At 36.3% G+C, this 18,151-nt stretch overlaps 1 protein-coding gene across 2 annotated transcripts in view; it reads right to left on the bottom strand.

The window, feature by feature from the left end:
* Window positions 1–18,151, bottom strand: part of VPS13B (vacuolar protein sorting 13 homolog B) — an 820,834-nt gene that overhangs the window by 254,466 nt on the left and 548,217 nt on the right. For both annotated transcript variants that reach the window (XM_030304021.2, XM_032591891.1), the window contains 2 exons: window positions 17,608–17,734; window positions 15,127–15,270 (listed from right to left, as the gene is read on the bottom strand). In XM_030304021.2, coding sequence (XP_030159881.1) covers window positions 15,127–15,270; window positions 17,608–17,734 — 271 coding nt within the window. The remainder of the gene's footprint in view (window positions 1–15,126; window positions 15,271–17,607; window positions 17,735–18,151) is intronic.

An 18,151-nucleotide genomic window follows, 5' to 3' on the forward strand; every position in this document is an offset into this window, starting at 1 on the left:
AAAATAAAAAGTGCATTTACAAAGATCTATACATTTTAAAAAGCAGCAAACTTTTAAATAAACTTATTAGGATCTGAATTTTCATTTCTTTTGTCTGCCGGAAATTAAGAGTCAAATCTGAGGTTCAGGCCTTGTAGCCTGAAATTATGTTGTGTTTTTGTTTGTTGGGTCTTAATTTTTAGCAATTTTTACATTTTACCATTATTTTGTATGTATCTCTATAAATTATAATCTATACTTATTAGGGAAAACATTAAAGTTTAAATAAAATAAATAGGTACCTGCCTTCCATCTCAGATTTCCGAGCTCTGTATCATTCCTTAACAGTTGTCTTATATCCTACTTCCGGAATAAAAAATAATCAAATGGGCACCTTCTCAACTTCCTACTACCGAATTCTTGAATATACTTGCATCTGCTTACATCTGTGACCGTGCTCTTTTTCTCCCTTTTTGTTCTATTAGAAGAGGTGTATTTTTTCCTAACATCAACCCCCCTGCTTTTACTTGTAGGATATTATTTTAGGAATGGTACACTATGGATTTTTCCTTCTCATCCTAACATATTTCAACCTCCCTTCCAACTGAAACCTACCCATTGATATTTAAACATCTTTGTTTTTTCCTTATCTAGAAATAAAACCAGGGGTGCCTGGGTGGCTAAGTTGTTCAAGTGTCCAATTTTTTGTTTCAGCTCAGGTCATGATATGGTTCATGAGTTTGAGCCCCACATAGGGCTGTGTGCTGACGGTGTGGAGCCTGCTTGGGATTTTCTCTCTCTCTTCTCTGACCCTCCCCTGCTCATGCTCTCTCTCTGAAAATAAATAAACATTAAAAAAACAATAAACAACTAAACAATAACCATTTCTTGAATCCTTTATAAGGACAACAATCCACTCCAATATTTTTCTCTGGAGGCACAAATGAAATACTAAGGCTGACCATGAGTTCAAGAAGGTACAAAGTGCAAGGAAATCCTAATCAGTGGCCTCTGAATTTAGAACTAACTGTTGCCTGTCAGCAAACATGTGGCAGAAGGGTCTTTGTTCTTTGTCATCCAATTTAGAATAGCTGGAGAAAGAATGATCTGGAACACTATCTTTCCAACAACATATGCCCTGAGATGAACCAGCTCATGTATCATATTTTTACTCAAAAAGGGTAATAATGAGTAACTCTAACCTTTTTTCTCAGGGCTTTCTTCCTTACATACATTTTTTCAAGCAAATGCAGAGACTGCCCATTCCTGGATTTCTTCCTCTTCTTCCATAAATCAGTGCATTTCAGGCTCTCGTCATCTGGATTCCTGCTAGAGCTTCCAATGGTCTCCCTAACTAATGCATCTGTCACTATTCCAAATGTGAACGTGATTAGGTCATACTCTTGTTTTAGATCCTTCGATGGCTTACCATTGCAATACAATAAGAGATAATTTTATTTAAGAACAGTTAATTTAGATTTTAATTTTCACTGTAAACAACCACATCCAGACCAGTTAGGTCACTGAACTACCTTTAACACCTCTTCCAACCAATACATTCTCAGAGTAGGGGGTGGGGCAAATATCTGGGCTTTGATACTTACCAGCTAATAACCTTGGGCAAATTATGTGATTTTCTTGAGACTCAGCTTACATATCTGTATAATCTGAGACAAAGCCCTCAATTCAGAGGGTCATTGTTAGGACTAAAGCAGTTAGGCTATATAATACACTTAACCATCTGGCACATAGGAAGTACCCAATAAGTGTTGGCTGGTGTTATAGATTCTGGGTAGCCACCTCAGTAACAGATACTCCGACATTAATGGAAATCACTGTTGTCAGTGGACTTTGTGTCTTCCAAAGCTGTGCTGAGTGGCCAAACATTTTTTTTAAGCCAGGTTTACCAGTGTATAATTTGTAAATAATAGAATATATGCCTTAATAAGGTATAGTGGGATGGGCTTTAATTAATGTATACAATTGTGCAACCACCACCACAATCACAATACAGAATATTTCCAACTCCCCAGGGTCCTTTTGTGTCTTCCAAATGTGCATTACTGAATGGGCCAATTTTTAGAATCAAAGGTGGGAAGGTATCTATAGCACATTTGCTGAAGTCAAGAAACTTTAAAAAGTAAAGAAGGAAGATTATTGGGTTTAGGCTTTGGTGTTTATTTTATATACCTCTATACTCTGTGAGAGGATTTTTCGTCGTATGCTGCAGAAAGCCTTTGATGAAGAGCCAAAGTTTTAGAAATAAGCAATTTAAAAATGTATGAAATCTTAGATGAGAATTATATACATTCCCATGGCTCTGATGTTAATATTTTTTAAAAGTTGGTTCTTTTATGTAATAGTAATTGAAATCCCAGAGGCTTGCTTGTTAGAACAAACTGTCATATAGAAAGCCCAGCAAATGATGGAACCTCAGTTATTTTGAACAGTTAGCTCATTTATCGTATTTTTACGCAGAAAATAATGAATTACTTATGAACTATTTTCCTAGAGCGTTTCTCCTTATACACAAGCATTCTTCTAGGTCATGAGAATTAAAGTATTAAAAGAAAGCATTAGAAATTACACAAAAATGTGAGAAAGGAGCAGTTATTAAGAGATAAGATTGAAGATATGAGAAAAGACCTATAACTTAGTACAGACAGGAAAAAATATTAACATAGAACAGATGTGAAGGACTAGCAATCCTGAGAGGAGAGGAGCTAATTGAGAAAGGAGATGAGATTTATCTCAGGGGTTTTTACCTGTTCTAACCAGCTTGAGGGTAGTAACATTATTTTTTTAAATGTAACTTTCTCATGCTTCATGGACAGTTGGATACAGTGCTTTATGTAGTTCTTTTTTCTTTAGGTAGTTATAGACAAGCCAAATACAATAAATGATAGCAGAAAGTCTGGGGAAATGGAACCGTTACTTAAGTTGGGACTATTCACAATTACTTTAGAAATACTGAATAAATAGAATAAGTACTGTATATTTTCTGATGGCTAAAGTAATTTTTTTTGTAAATGAGATTTTTCTTTTTTTTTAATTTTTTTAATGTTTATTTTATTTTTGAGACAGAGCATGAGCAGGGGAGGAGCAGAGAGAGAGAGAGAGACAGAGACAGAGACAGAGAGAGAGAATGAATGAATGAATGAATGAATGAATCTGAAACAGGCTCCAGGCTCTGGGCTATCAGCATAGAGCTGGATGCGGGGCTCGAACTCACAAACTGTGAGATCATGACCTGAGCCGAAGTCGGACACTTAACCAACTGAGCCACCCAGGTGCCCCATAAATGAGATTTTTCTTAAGGAACAGATTTTTTAGCTATCAAAGAGAGTGTAAGAACAGGTACCAAGCATGCATTGGATGGGTCACCAAGTAAGTCATTACCAGAGACTGAAAGGAAAGGAGAGCTAAGGATGTGGCTAAAGCCAAGTGGTTAAGTGGAGGAGGAAGGAGAGGGCAAAGGAAGAAATGCTCAATTAGTGTTATAATTGTCTACATTCTTCTTTAGGATATGTAGTGTGTGGATCAAAGAACCCCACCTTCAGATGCCCCGCAATGCGGTTCTATTCTTTGCCCCTAAAAATATGGTTTTTATTTTGCTATAAAATTTTTATTTACTCTAAAACACTGATTTGAAAATGAGCATGTGTTACTCCTTACATACACTACTTCTGTAAGTGGGCTTAATAAGATGGTTACTTGCTAGCCAGGAATAACAGCGTAATTACTGCAGCCAGATGAACATCACCCAGGGCAATCTCAGCCTTCTCATTCTTCTGTTTAGTCAATTTTAAAAGAGTGTGCATTGTGTTCTTTTCTTTTTTTAAGAATAATTGTAGCCCCTGGAAACAATGGGTGATATTATATGCTACAGCTATTTCAAATCCTGACTGAAATAATCGGATACTATATTAGAATACAATATACTGTATTGAATTAGAACAAAGAAAAAGGTAACTGTAATATTACCATTTTAACTAACAGTGTGTGAGGAAAACTGAGAAGTTCAGTCTAAAATGGGTCTGAGCTCAGAAGGACACCTGTTTAAGTTATTCACCAGTTCAACTAACTTCAACTCCTCTCTACTGCTTGCTTAAAACATTTTAGCCCAGTATTCAAGGCCCTCCACAGTATGTACCCAACCTGTCTCCATCAAACATACAATCAGTCACAATACCTTCTAGCTCTTTTGATGGTATATACCTCTCTTTTCCATCTCTGTGAACAGATAGAAGAATTCCTATGAGTTAAGGAATCCATTTATCAACTTAAGAACTTGTTATGCCTCAAATTGTATTGTGTGATCAGCACTTTCCCTGGGTTTTATCATCTATATCTTAGAATATTTTAACACTGTCTGTATCAGTGAAGATTTTGTCTGGCCTTATATAATAAAAAGCCAAAAATTACTGGCTTAACTTATGCCTATTATCCTCATATAACTTAAAGTCCAGTGCCAGTTACAGTGGCTCCATGATGTCACTTGTATCTCAGGATCATTTTATCCTCCATTTTGGTATCCTTAGTGTGTGCTTTTGGTCCTCGTCTCTGTCATCATGTTTTGCCTCACGGTCACAAGTCACTGGTCACTTCCGTTGTCACTATTCCAGGAAGGTGGAAAAGCAAGAAGGTAAAGACTTTCCTAGAAATCTATTGAACACTTCTCTTTATATCTCATTGGGTAGAACTGTGTCAAAGGAGTCAAAGGATGTCAAGGATTTTTTTCTCTCCATCTTTCAGTTTCCCTTATTTCTGTGAGTTCAACTCCTTTCTTTCTTTCTTTTTAAAAAGAGACGTTTTCTTCACGTGATGGTGGTAAAGAAGAGAGGAGCATGGTCAAAGAAAGCTCCAGTATGATAACATCTGGACGTAGTGATCCACAGGGAAGAGAGTTTATTCTTCTCAGTGTATTCATATAAAACACTGCCCTGGCCTGAGAAGTGTGCCCATTATCTGGGCCAATAAATGATAGGGGGATGGAGTACAATGAGTGGCCAGGCCTGTGTCTCATGTCTACCCTCTAAAGGGCATCCCAGTAAAACTACACAGGAGAATATTGTTTAGCCAAAGGAAAGGAAGTTCTATTGTCAGATGAAGAGGGTTAGAAACACTGGGCAAAGACAGGGTCCCTATAGCAGCACTGTGCAACTGGCAAGCCAATAGTATTTCTGCCATATTATATGGTATGTAACTTTAGGCTTTAGTTGATGGTATGTTGAAAATATTGAAGAGAGCCAAAACTTCTAAGGAATATTCTAGCTCTGGCTACCAGGTAACCCTGAAGTCTCTGTGGCCAAGGCTGTCAGTTGAATTCCAATATTCACCATCCCCTTCTTTCATAGTAAAATAATTTTAAGTATGGCACATGGCCATGTATTAGAAAGAGTACATTTCTCATGGGCGCCTGGGGGGCTCAGTCAGTTAAGTGGCTAACTCTTGGTTTCAGCTCAGGTCATGATCACACAGTTCGTGAGCTCGAGCCCCACATCGGCCTCTGTGCTGACAGTGCAGAGCCTGCTTGGGATTCTCTCTCTCCCTCTCTTTCTGCCCCTCCCCTGCTCATGCTCTCTCTCTTTCTCAAAATAAATAAACTTTAAGAGGAAAAAAAAAGAAAGATTATAGATTATATTTCTCAGCCTCCTTTGCAGCTAGGTGCAAGCACATGACTAACTTTGGGCTGATGGAAAGGGAACACATTTGATGTAAGCAACTAGGTGTGTGTGTGTGTGTGTGTGTGTGTGTGTGTGTGTGTGTGTGTGTAAATAAAAACGACTATATGTCTTGATCTACCTCCAATTATTTATTTTTTAATTTTTTAATGTTTATTTTTCCGGGAGGAGGGAGAGGGAGAGGGAGAGGGAGAGGGAGAGGGAGAGGGAGAGGGAGAGGGAGAGGGGGAGAGAGAGAGAGTGGGGGAGGGGCAGAGAGGGAGACACAGAATTGGAAGCAGGCTCCAGGCGCTGAGCTGTCAGCACAGATCCCCACGCGGGGCTCGAACTCACAAACAGCGAGATCATGACCCGAAGCAAAGTCAGACACTTAACCGACTGAGCCACTCAGGTGCCCCTAGCTCCAATTATTTATTACTGTCTATCTTCATCATGAAATATATGAGCACTAGAACATGAGAGCAGAACTTAATCTCTTTTGTTTACGCTGTCACTCTAATATCCATTATAGTGTTTGATACATAGAAAAGTTTCAGTATTTACTGAGTAAATAAACAGGTCATTCTTCTCTGCCTATTCAATTCCAACTTCCCCATGAAGCTAGATCTCTCAGCACATGGTCTAAAGTCTTCTCCTCCTATTTTGGATCACTCCTATAATACTAATTTTCCATGGAGCATGTTTAATACTTTTCATTTACTGTTTTGAGTTCTTTGTTATAAATTCATTTACTTACGTTTTTTCTTACTTTTTTTAATGTTTATTTATTTTTGAGTCAGAGAGAGACAGAGTGCGAGCAGGGGAGGGGCAGAGAGAGAGGGAAACACAGAATCCAAAACAGGCTCCAGGCTCTGAGCCGTCAGCACAGAGACCAACGCAGGGCTTGAACCCATGAACTGTGAGATCATGACCTGGGCTAAAGTCAGATGCTTAACCAACTGAGCCACTCAGGAACCCCATTTACTTATGCTTTATTTCTCAACCAGATTATAAAATCTTACAGGGCAAGAATCACAGTGTACTTATTTTTCATACTTCTTTCAGTCTGTAGCCAGTGTATCTGATATATGGTAAGCCCTCAATGAATACTGCTGAACACGACCCGGACAGGCAGTTTAAGAGAGCCTTAGGAAAACTTAATACATTCACTGGATTTCTGTTCAAGAAATCTGTATGAGATAAACATAAGCATAGCTACAAAATTAAAATTCTTATGGTTTTCTTGATGTTCAGCATGTACCCTGAAGCAACTATGATGCGTTTCTAAGCATTAGCTTGTTTATCAGGATACAGTTATGCTATTTTTAGTATCTACAAGGCATAAGTAAAATTGAGACAGGTGTGGTAGCGCAATGTACCTAAGAAGTCCTTCTCTTGGAGAGGATAGGCAATAAAATACTTGATATCTTTTCCAGCTCTAGATTTTAAGAAATTCAGGGTATTTCCTCACAGGCCCTCTTGTCCATTTAAGGCTCTGCTTGAATCCATATTTTATTGGTGCCTGTGCTTATTGCCTGGTTACAAGTGGTAGATCCAGGTGCCTCTAAAGAGAAACAAATACTCAGCATAGCAACAGTGATGGAAAATCAACACATGCACATCACCCAAAATCCCAACCTCCTTTTTTAATACAGAAATATGTAACCTCTGATATGGGCTTTCCCATTCATGCCTACATCAAGATAGACCAGAACACCAACATCCTCTCCCATATTGGTCTCAGTTCCTGCTTTCAAACCTCACCTCCACTCACCTGTGTTCTTGGGGTATACTGTGCCTCCATTTCCCTCATCTTGTCTAATGTTCTGCTCCAACAAATCTCTGGTACTGCACCACCACTCAAAGTTTCTTCCCCTCTTCTTTACTCTTAAGTTCTTAGTTCTAATTATTCCTAGCAGTCCTTAGATTGGTCAAGTATGCATTATAAGAATTTTTCACCAATGGCTAAAAACCAATTCCCAAAATGAAGAATAACTCCAAAGCAAATTATTTCCATGCTAAAATAGTAATAAAACAACCAAAAAAAAAAAACTTCCACCACCACTCCATAGGGTATACACTCAATCACAGTATGTAACAAAAAACCCAACATATTATACTGTTTTATAACAAACTATAAAAACACCCAAGTAAACTCTGTTAGACATATATCATAAATCCTATTATAACATTTTTCTACATGAATATAGTTCTACATAGGAACTCAAATACTTGACATTTGAAATGGTAGGATAAAGATACTGGCAACCTTTCTAATTTATATTCATAGAAACAAATTAGTTCCTTGATACCCTATAAATTCTCTAACTTTACATTGACCTCAAAAATCAGTCTCCTCTCATCTGACTCTTTTGTGTCCAGTGGCAGCAGGTTCAGAGAACTACTAGTCCATCGTGGAGAAGGAAGAAAGAAGAATTTAGGAAAAATCGTTTTGAGTGAGGGGGAAAAAGGCACTATTTTGTAAGCTGCAGAGTGTGAAAAATTAAATTGTTGGCATTAAGTAGAGTCATTGGTGGGACTTGGGCGTGGGGTGGAGAGAAAGACAAAAGAAGTAGAGTTTTTTTTTTTTTAAACCTGAGCCAATTAAAAAATGTGGCAGTGATTAACATTAGGACAAACACAGGAAAATAAAATCACATTTTATCACTTTGCTCAGCAATGAACAATATTTACATAGTCTTTATAATAAAAGTAGTTCTTACTGACTTTAAAAATATGATATAAAATTATGATATGAGAATACTGGGAAGATGGAAGAGTGGAAGAAGTGTCAAGAGATGGACTCCGCATCTACAATAAATAGCAAGTGAATAAGTAATACTAAAATGAGTAAATCGAGAGATGGTAGTCTATTCACTTATTCAGAAATATGGAGATAAATACCAGAAGAGTTAAAAGTGGCTAAGCAGGATTAGGTGGGGTTATTAGGAGACTGATAGTATTTTGAGGGGTGCCTGCGTGGCTCAGTTGGTTAATATATGACCTTGCTCAGGTCATGATCTCATGGCTTGTGAGCCAATTCTGTACAAGAGTCCCAAGTTGGGCTCTGTGCTGACAGCTCAGAGCCTGGAACCTGCTTCAGATTCTGTCTCCATCTCTCTGCTCCTCCCTCACTCATGTTCTGTCTCTATATATATCTCAAAAATAAACAAACATTAAAAAAACATTTAGGGGCACCTGGGTAGCTCAGTCAGTTGAGCATCTGACTTTGGCTCAGATCATGATCTCGTGGTTCATGAGTTCGAGGCCTGTGTCAGGCTCTGTGCTGACAGCTCAGAGCCTGGAGCCTGCTTTGGTTTCTGTGTCTCCCTCTATCTCTCCCTCCCCTGCTCACGCTCTGACTCTCTCTGTCTCTCTTTCTCAAAAATAAACATTAAAAAACATTTTTAAAAAGCAGACTGATACTATTTTGATATATCTAGCTTAGCAACAGTTGTTCATGTATTACTTTGATAAAAATAACATTACGTTATGAAAAATAAACTAAGCATTTCAAGTTAACAGGCTAGTTGTAGAATCTTATCTGTATTGCTTATGGTTTTACAGATTCAGACAGACTACTCAGTTTTCATCTTACTTTAAAGTGGTCTAATACTTCAAAGTGTGATTCAAAATGATCTTTCTTTATGCTGTGTTTTTTTTCTTTATGCTGTGACAGCAACTGAAATAAAATGATATAAAGATAGGATTTGTCTGTTTTGTATTTGAACAATTCCTTATAATGTCCTGCATACTAACCGTTTTAGGAAAACTTGTAATGATATTTTAGTCCCCTTTTATTATATAAAAATGGCCTGCATTATTCTTCCATAAACAGACTTGCACAAATTAAAATCTTTAGTTCTCTGTTTATTCACATTCTCTTTCAAAGATTTCCTGACATTTATGAGTACATGTTACTAAATAATCACCCTTGTTAATTCTTATTGCACCAATGTCATGATTATACTACTAATAATCACTTTAATAAAATTGGCTTTTATGAGACCAAGGTTATCTTGAGAGAAGGCAAAGAATCTTCTAAAGAGTAAACCAATTGTGTAAATCACCACAGCCCTGTTAAACAATGGGAAAGAAATCAAGGAGGAGTAGTGGAGCTTCATTTCCAGAGAAAAGTTAGAATTGTACATTTGGACTTGACTATCAAGTTATCTAGGAGATTGACTCCAACCTCATGTAAATGGCAGGGAACTAGGATGTAAGAAACCCAAATAACACTCCTGTTCTTGTGTTATAGAACTAATTGTCATCATAGACATGAATTATAGAGTGGAATATGAAGGGACATGTACTTTTTAAATATGGAATGCACTTTGGATTTTTGAATATTAAAAGTTTATCTATGTTCTTTCTCAGCTTGTCAATATATGTATAGAGAAACAAGAAAAGGTTAATTTAAACAAAAGAAACATTCTAGGAGTCAGCAATCATGAAAGTCATAGCACTAGAAGGGAACACTAAAAATCAAAAATGACAAATATAGGCTGAATGATCTAGTGGCCTCACCCCATCCAGAGTACATTGTTCAGAGCAAATATATTGGAAAAGTTTTGATCAATATGAGAAGCAATTTGCCTAAACCATCAGCTGGTCATTTTATTGCCTGAAGTGCTTCTCTTTTCTTTAAATGTTTTATTTATTTTTGAGAGAAATAGTGAGAGAGAGCTGGGGAGGGGCAGAAAGAGAGGGATCCGAAGCAGGTTCTGTACTGATAGCAAAGAGCCTGATGCAGGGCTTGAACCCACAAGCTGTGAGATCATGACCTGAGCTGAAGTTGAACATTTAACTGACTGAGCCACCCAGGCACCCCTGAAGTGCTTCTCTTTTAGCTATGTACTTGAAAGTTTGTGCGTTAGTTGTCCATACAATCAAAATTAGTAAGTGTTGATTTAAGCAATAATCCTTAGATCGTTCCACTGTTTTCACTTCTATTTCCAAAGGTTTGTCCATCTTTCTTCCCCTTTGTTTATAGTGTAGATGTTTCCTCTATTAACAAAAATCACTCACCACATTCTTGAATAACTTTTAAATTAATCTCTCAAATAAAACCTTGTCAAAGACTGTCTGGAAATATTATCACCATCCAAATGAAATAGAAGAAAAGAAATAATAATAATTAGAGCAAAAATCAATAAAAGCCTCTAGCCAGGCTAACTAAAAAAAAAAAAAAAAAAAGGCGGGGTGTGGGGGGAGAATAAAACTACTAGTATCAGAAATGAGAGAGGGGACATCACTACAGAAATTAAGAGGATAATAAAGGAATATTATGAACACCTCCATGTTCACACATTTGACGACCATTTCAAGGAAATGGACCAATAACTTGAAAGACAATCAGACAAAATTCATACAAGAAAAAACAGAAGGTCTGAATAGCCCTATATCTGTTAAAGAAACTTAAACAATAATTAATAACCTCCAAAAAAGAAATCATCAGGCCTAGGTGGAGTCACTGATTTCTAGCAAATATTTAAGGAAGAAATTATACCAATTCTGTACAATGTCTTTCAGGGGACAGAAGCAGAAGAGATATTTCCTAACTCAATCTATGGGGCCAGCATTGCCCTAATATCAAAACCAGAAAAAGAGATCACATGCAAAAGAAACTACAGATCACTATCTCTCATGAATAAAGACACAAAAATCTTCAACAAATTATTAGTAAATATAATCCACGATGCATAAGAAGAGTTATATACTATACTAACTGAGATTTATCCCAAGTATACAAGGCTCATTTAAAACTCCATTAATGTAATCCATCACATCAACAAATTAGAAAAGAAAAATCAAATGATCATATGAATAGATGCATCAAAAGTACTTGACAAAATCCAAACCCATTCATGATAAAAACTCTCAGTAAACTAGGAACAGAGAGAAATGTCAACTTGATAAACATCTACAAAAAACCTAGAGTGAGAAACTTGAAACTTTCCCACTAAGATCAGGTAGAAGTCAAGGATGTCCTCTTTCACCACTATTTTTCAACATACTGGAAGTTCCTTCTAGTACAATAAGGCACGAAAAGGACATATAAGTATTATAGATTAGGAAAAAAGAACGATCTTTGTTCACAGATGGCAGGATTGTCTATGTAGAAAATCTGAAAGAATTCACATAAAAACTCTTGGAATGAGTAAGTGATTACAGCAAGGTTCCAGGATATAAGGTTAATATGCAAAAATCAATTATATTACATTTCTGGACACCAACAATTAACGAGTGGAATTCAAAATTAAAAGCGCAATAGCATTTACAGTAGCATACCAAAAATGGCACACTTAGGTATAAATCTAACAAAATATACACAAGATATAAATAGGAAAACTATATAACTGAGATGAACAAAATCAAAGAATTAAATAAGTGGAGAGATATTCTGTGTTCATGGACAGGAAGACTCAATATTGTCAAGATGTCATTTCTTAACTTGATTTATAGATTTGATGAAATCCTAGTAAAAATTCCAGGAAGTTATTTCATGGCTATTGGCAAACTGATTCTCAAGTTTATGTGAAGAGGCAAAAGAGACAGAATAGCTTCTACGATAGCGAAGGAGAAGAACAAAGTTGGGGGAACTGACACTGCCATACTTTAAGACTTACTATGAAGCTAGGGTAATCAAGACAGCATGGTATTGGTGAAAGAATGGACAAAAAGGTCAATGGAACACAACAGATAGCCCAGAAATAGACCCTCATGAATACAGTCAAATGACCTTTGACAAAGGAGCAAAGGGAATACAATGGAGCAAAGGACAGTCTCTTTAACAAATGATGCTGGAAAAATTAGACATTCACATGTAAAAAAAAATGAATCTACATACAGACCTTATCCCCTTCACAAAAACGAACTCAAGACTGAGACTATAGACTTAATGTAAAACACACAACTATAAGACCTAGAAAAGAACATAAGAGAAAACCTAGATGATCTTGGGTATGTATGGATCCAACACTACAGATACGATCCATGAAAAAATTATTAAAATTAAAAACTTCAGCTCTGTGAAAGACAATATCAAGGGAATTAGGAAAAAAAAGCCATAAACTAGGAGAAAATATTTGCAAAAGACACATTTGATGAAGGACTGTTATCCAAAATATACAAAGAAACTCTTAAAACTCAACAGTAAGAAAACAACCCAATTAAAAAATGAGCCAAAGACTTTACAGACCCTTCACTAAAGAAGATATGCAGATGGAAAATAAGCATACGAAAAGATGCTCTACTTCATAGATCATCAGGGAGATGAATATTAAAACAACAAAAGACACCATTACACATCTAATAGAATGCCCAAATCTAGATCACTGACAACACCAAATGCTAGCGAGAATGTGTGTCAACAGGAACTCTCTTTCATTGCCAGTGGGAAGGCAAAATGGTATAAGCCACTTTCGAAGACAGTTTGGTGGTTTTCTTTTTTTTCTTTTTCTTTTTTTTAATAAAACCAAATATATTCTGACCATATGATCCAGCAATCACACTCCTTTCTATTTACCCAAAGGAATTGAAAACTTCTGTCCACACAAAAGTCTGAAGATGAATATTTATAGTTTTATTCATAACTGCCCAAAGTAGATAAAGAGTTAACGACAAATTTGCTAAGTTGTATAAATTCCTAAAACACATCAGAAATCTATGAATTTGGTTTTACTGATATGAGTGAGAGATTCACAAACTTAGCACAAATAATATAGGAATGTAAAATATTGTTTCCATGGGGCACCTGGGTGGCTCAGTCGGTTGAGCGTCCGACTTCGGCTCAGGTCATAATCTCACAGCTCGAGAGTTTGAGCCCCGCGTTGGACTCTGTGCTGACAGCTTGGAGCCTGGAGCTTGCTTCGGATTCTGTGTCTCCCTCTCTCTCTGCCCCTCCCCTGCTCATGCTCTTTCTCTCCCTCTCAAAAATAAATAAACATTCAAAAAAATTTTTTAAAATATTGTTTCCAACTGTACTTTCTTCAAGGACTTCATCGAAAATGCCATGGAAAAATATCTTTTGCTCTATTTATTTTCAAGTCATATAATTATATCCTTATAGACTGTCTAATATATATTAGAAAAAAGTTGATATTTTAGAGACCACATAGCTCTTCAGCCCCCCTGCCCTTTTTTAATGTTTATTTTTGAGAGAGAGACAAACACAGTGTGCGGGAGGGGTAGAGAGCGAAGGAGACACAGAGTCTGAAACAGGCTCCAGGCTCTGAGCTGTCAGCACAGAACCCGATGTGGGTCTTGAACTCAGGAATAGTGAGATCATGATCTAGGGCCAAAGTCAGACATTTAACTGACTGAGCCACCCAGGAGCCCCAGCTCTACAGACCTTTTAAGAAAGATACTGAGCAAACAGAAATCATGGATGGTAAAAGACAGTCTAGTTACAGAATCTTCACTTATAAAAATTTACAGCTTTATCATTTTGAAATATTTTTTTAAAAATAAAGAAGACTGATAGACTAATAGTTATAGTACACAAACTGTGGTAGAATGGAAAGAGCACTGACTTGAAAGACTTAAATTAAAATCTCAGTTCCACCATGTTTTAGCTATGCATGAATGATTTCAGGCAGGTCACTTACCATCTCTGAGCCTTATATGTAAAATGTTAATAATGCCCATATCAATCTCACAAGATGGTTGTGATAATATGCTCAACTTACGTGAAAATGCCTGGCACGCTGCCTAGCATCAAGTAGCTCTCAGTGAACTCCTCTTCCTTCCCTCCCTTTTTAATAAACAGAACTTACGAGTCTTCGGTGTATCTCTTGACAAAAATAAAACCAATGTCTTTTTCACAGGTAAATGACTTCTTGACTTGAACTTTTATAGGAGATATACCCTAAGTACAGATAGGATTATAGAAGTATGGAAACAAAAAAGAAAGAAAATATATCTTGAGAAGCATCTAATAAGAAGCTTTCTTTGTTTCACACTGACATGCTTTGTGGTTACAAAGCAGGCTTCCAACCAACACCGGATCAAAATTAAAATTCTAGGCAGGCATTCAACTTTTATGATTGTGTCTATTCTTCACTGAGCATGGGAAATGAATGCTTTAGAAGTTATTTATTGAAGATATTCCCATAGTGCGATTACAAAGTTCACTTCCAAAAGAGGCCCTATCCCTGTAATGTATCTGAGTAAGTGAAAGCTACACCAGGTTTCTTGTGTTGTACTTTTTAAAAAAACTGCAGCAGGATACTAAAATCATATATTTTAACAGAGGCTTTTCTGAGGCTAAGCCACAACAATTCTGCAAAGGTACATGATAGGCAAAGAGAGACCAAACAAATTTCAAAAACAGAGAACACCAATCCAATATAATTTATGACCATATTTTGAATAAAATTAAATATAGAATAATTAGCAGAAAGCATTTAATTATAGTTTTCCTATTATGAATATAAAGTTGGCACAAATGCACTAAGACTAATCAAAATCAGGTAACAGTTACCTCTGTGGCCTTGCTTGATGGTTCCAGTCCAGTCATATTTGCTACTATTAACTGATGTAAGAGTTGAACTTGAGCCACACTTAGGAAGAAGTCCAGGTTTGTGGTTATATTCACTTCCAAGGAATGGCCACACACTAAAATCTCCTGAAAGGGGCAAAAAACAAAAACAAAAACACAAACACAAAACTGAATACAGATAAAGATACATGATCGCCATTAGATGATAATTTATCATACTTACTTATTTGACCTCTACTACGTTGATGAATTCTCCTGGGACTCAAGTTCATATGTTAATGAGAATAGCAGAAATGGACAGCATAGGCACTCAACAGAGTTTAATGGAATAATTTAATAAACATTTATGAGGTCCTGCTGTGCACTGGGCTGTGCACTAGTTGCAGGGAAACAAACTAACAACACAAACACTAATTTTTTACCATTTCATATACATTTGGCTTTTTCATACCTCAAACTATCATCTCCATATGTAAGAGATGATGTAATTCTTTAGCATAATCTTGTTCATTCATTCAAACTAACAAATATTTACTGAGCATCTCCTAAGTAACATGCACTATAGTAGACTGCTAGGGATACCACAAAAAATAGATTGGCTTTAAATGGCAACTTGCTCTTGAGAAGGTTACAATCTAGTTGGGCAGACAGATATAAACAGGCAATTGTAGGCAAGCAATTACAGTTACAAGTGGTATGGTCTGAGTCTCCTCCAAAGTATACCCTCCAAATGATATATAACAAAAGAGAGTGCTGAAGCCAAAGATAGCTAGACTAATTACTTTCACTTTTTCAAGCTGCTAAGATCTTGGCAGCATTAGGTAGATGTCTGCCACTTAACTGATGCTGTTCTGCATAACTTGAGTCATTTGAACATTCATTGTTGGAAAGCCATTCAGGAAAGGAAGAAAGAAGTGAAAAGCAATCCAGAAGCTTCACTTAATAAGGAGAAGTTCTGCCTCTTGTCATGAAGCGAATGTGGACAATGTTCGAATGCTTGGAAACGTCCACCGAACCTTATCCTTATTAGTGTCATCCAAGGGAATGGACTTAAAGGAGACTTATGACTGGTTCAAATGCAAACTACAGAGCTTAGAGTAGGTTTTAATACAGCCATAAAGAACAGCAAGTCGGGAATGAATATTCCTTTTTTTGGGTTAAATAACTTTTACTCCCACAAGTTCCCTGCTTTTACTAATTATAGGTAGAAATTTTATTCCTCAAGTAATGATGAAAAGAAATAAATTCATGTACTTTAAATCAACTGTGTTACTAAATAAGATATTTGTAGACCTACTTAATTTTTATACATTTTTTTGTGGATAAGAAAAGATACTATACCTAACCTAGCTTTCCCTACAGGGCAATTATAAACATTAAATAAACAACATCTATAAAAATATTATTTTTAAAAACTCAGAAAATGAATGTGAGGTTTTATTAGCTTAGATTAATATATTTAATCTTTACTTAATTTTTCTGAACTTTTCATAACTGCCTCTAACTGTGAATGATCGAAGAGTTTAGGTTTTCAGCATAACATAAATTTCTGTGAAGAATACTTTTAAAATTATGATGGACCACATTATTCTTATATTTCTATTCTAAGCATAGAGGCAGTATACCATAGTGATCAGACTTGAAATCGGGATCCACCAGTAACTGGCTAGTAACATTGGTTAAGTTACCTAATCTCTTTTGATCTTAGTTTCTGGATCCATAAAGTACGAATACTAGTAGGGGCACCTGGGTGGCTCAGTCGCTTAAGCATCCAACTTCGGCTCAGGTAGTGATTTCACGGTTCGTGAGTTTGAGTCCAGCTCGGAGCCTGGAGCCTGCTTTGGATTCTGTGTCTCCCTCTCTCTCTGACCCTACCCCACTCACGCTCTCTCTCTCAAAAACAAATAAACATTAACTAAAAATATGGATACTAGTAATATCTATTTCACAAGGATGTTGTGAAGACTAAGGTAATCCATGTACAATTTTCCATGTGAAGTAATCCATGAGAACACTGTCAACGTTGTTGCTTTCACCAGAAAGCAGGAGGAGGTTGTAGAGGTCAGGGTCAGGAGTGTATGGTTTGGAGTCAGACCAGTTGGGTTCATACCATGCATGCTCTGCTACTTACTACTTGTGAAAATATGGACAAGTTATTTGAGTCAGCCTCTCTAGGCTTCAATTCCCTCATCTATAAAATGAGGATAGAAGGAGTTAACTGGATTATTATGAGGATTGTAGTTATAAATCCTCAGATTATGAGGATTTGATGTAGTTATGAATAACTACATGAAAAGCAATAACTAAACAGCACTAGAAAGTACTCAATAATTTCTGGTTATAGTAACTTATTAATAATAAGCAATTTGACATCCTGTACACTAAAACTAAGAAAATCCCTAACTTACAAAGAGAAGCTACTCCATTACATAGACTGAAATAAAACCTAAATAAAATTCTAACCTCAGTGTGCGTATTTTCTGGAGAAATTATTTTGGTGAAAATGATAGCAGGTGCTCCAGTTATTCGGACAGAAAAATCTGTTAAAATGGGCGTTAAAATTGCTCTTCTTTCTTGATGCCGCCGTATGCTAAAAGACAAAGTAAAAAATGATTAGCCATTTCATTTTTTTTCAGGGATATTTTTCATTAAAGTTATACAAGTCTTTGCACTGCAAACATGTATGGTAAAATTACATTATTATTTTGAGAGTGCTTAGTTGTAAATTTTACAGTCACAGTTTTACAACTTCAATTCTTTACCTCAGATTGATAAAAGGAAAAAATTATTGAGAAATTTGGATGCAATTAATTTCATTAGTCCTATCCTTTCAACAAATAAATTTGTTTTTAATTCCTTTTGTTCTTGCAAATAACTTAGTATGTATTGTTATCAATAATAACCTTACTATTTGGTGATAATTTTTAATTTCCTATTTTTAGTATTTCTGACCTTCTGGTTGACAACTGCCATCATTCCAACCTTATGAGGTTCACAAGTATATCCT

This window comes from Lynx canadensis, chromosome F2 (assembly GCF_007474595.2).
Source record: "Lynx canadensis isolate LIC74 chromosome F2, mLynCan4.pri.v2, whole genome shotgun sequence".
NCBI lineage: Eukaryota > Metazoa > Chordata > Mammalia > Carnivora > Felidae > Lynx > Lynx canadensis.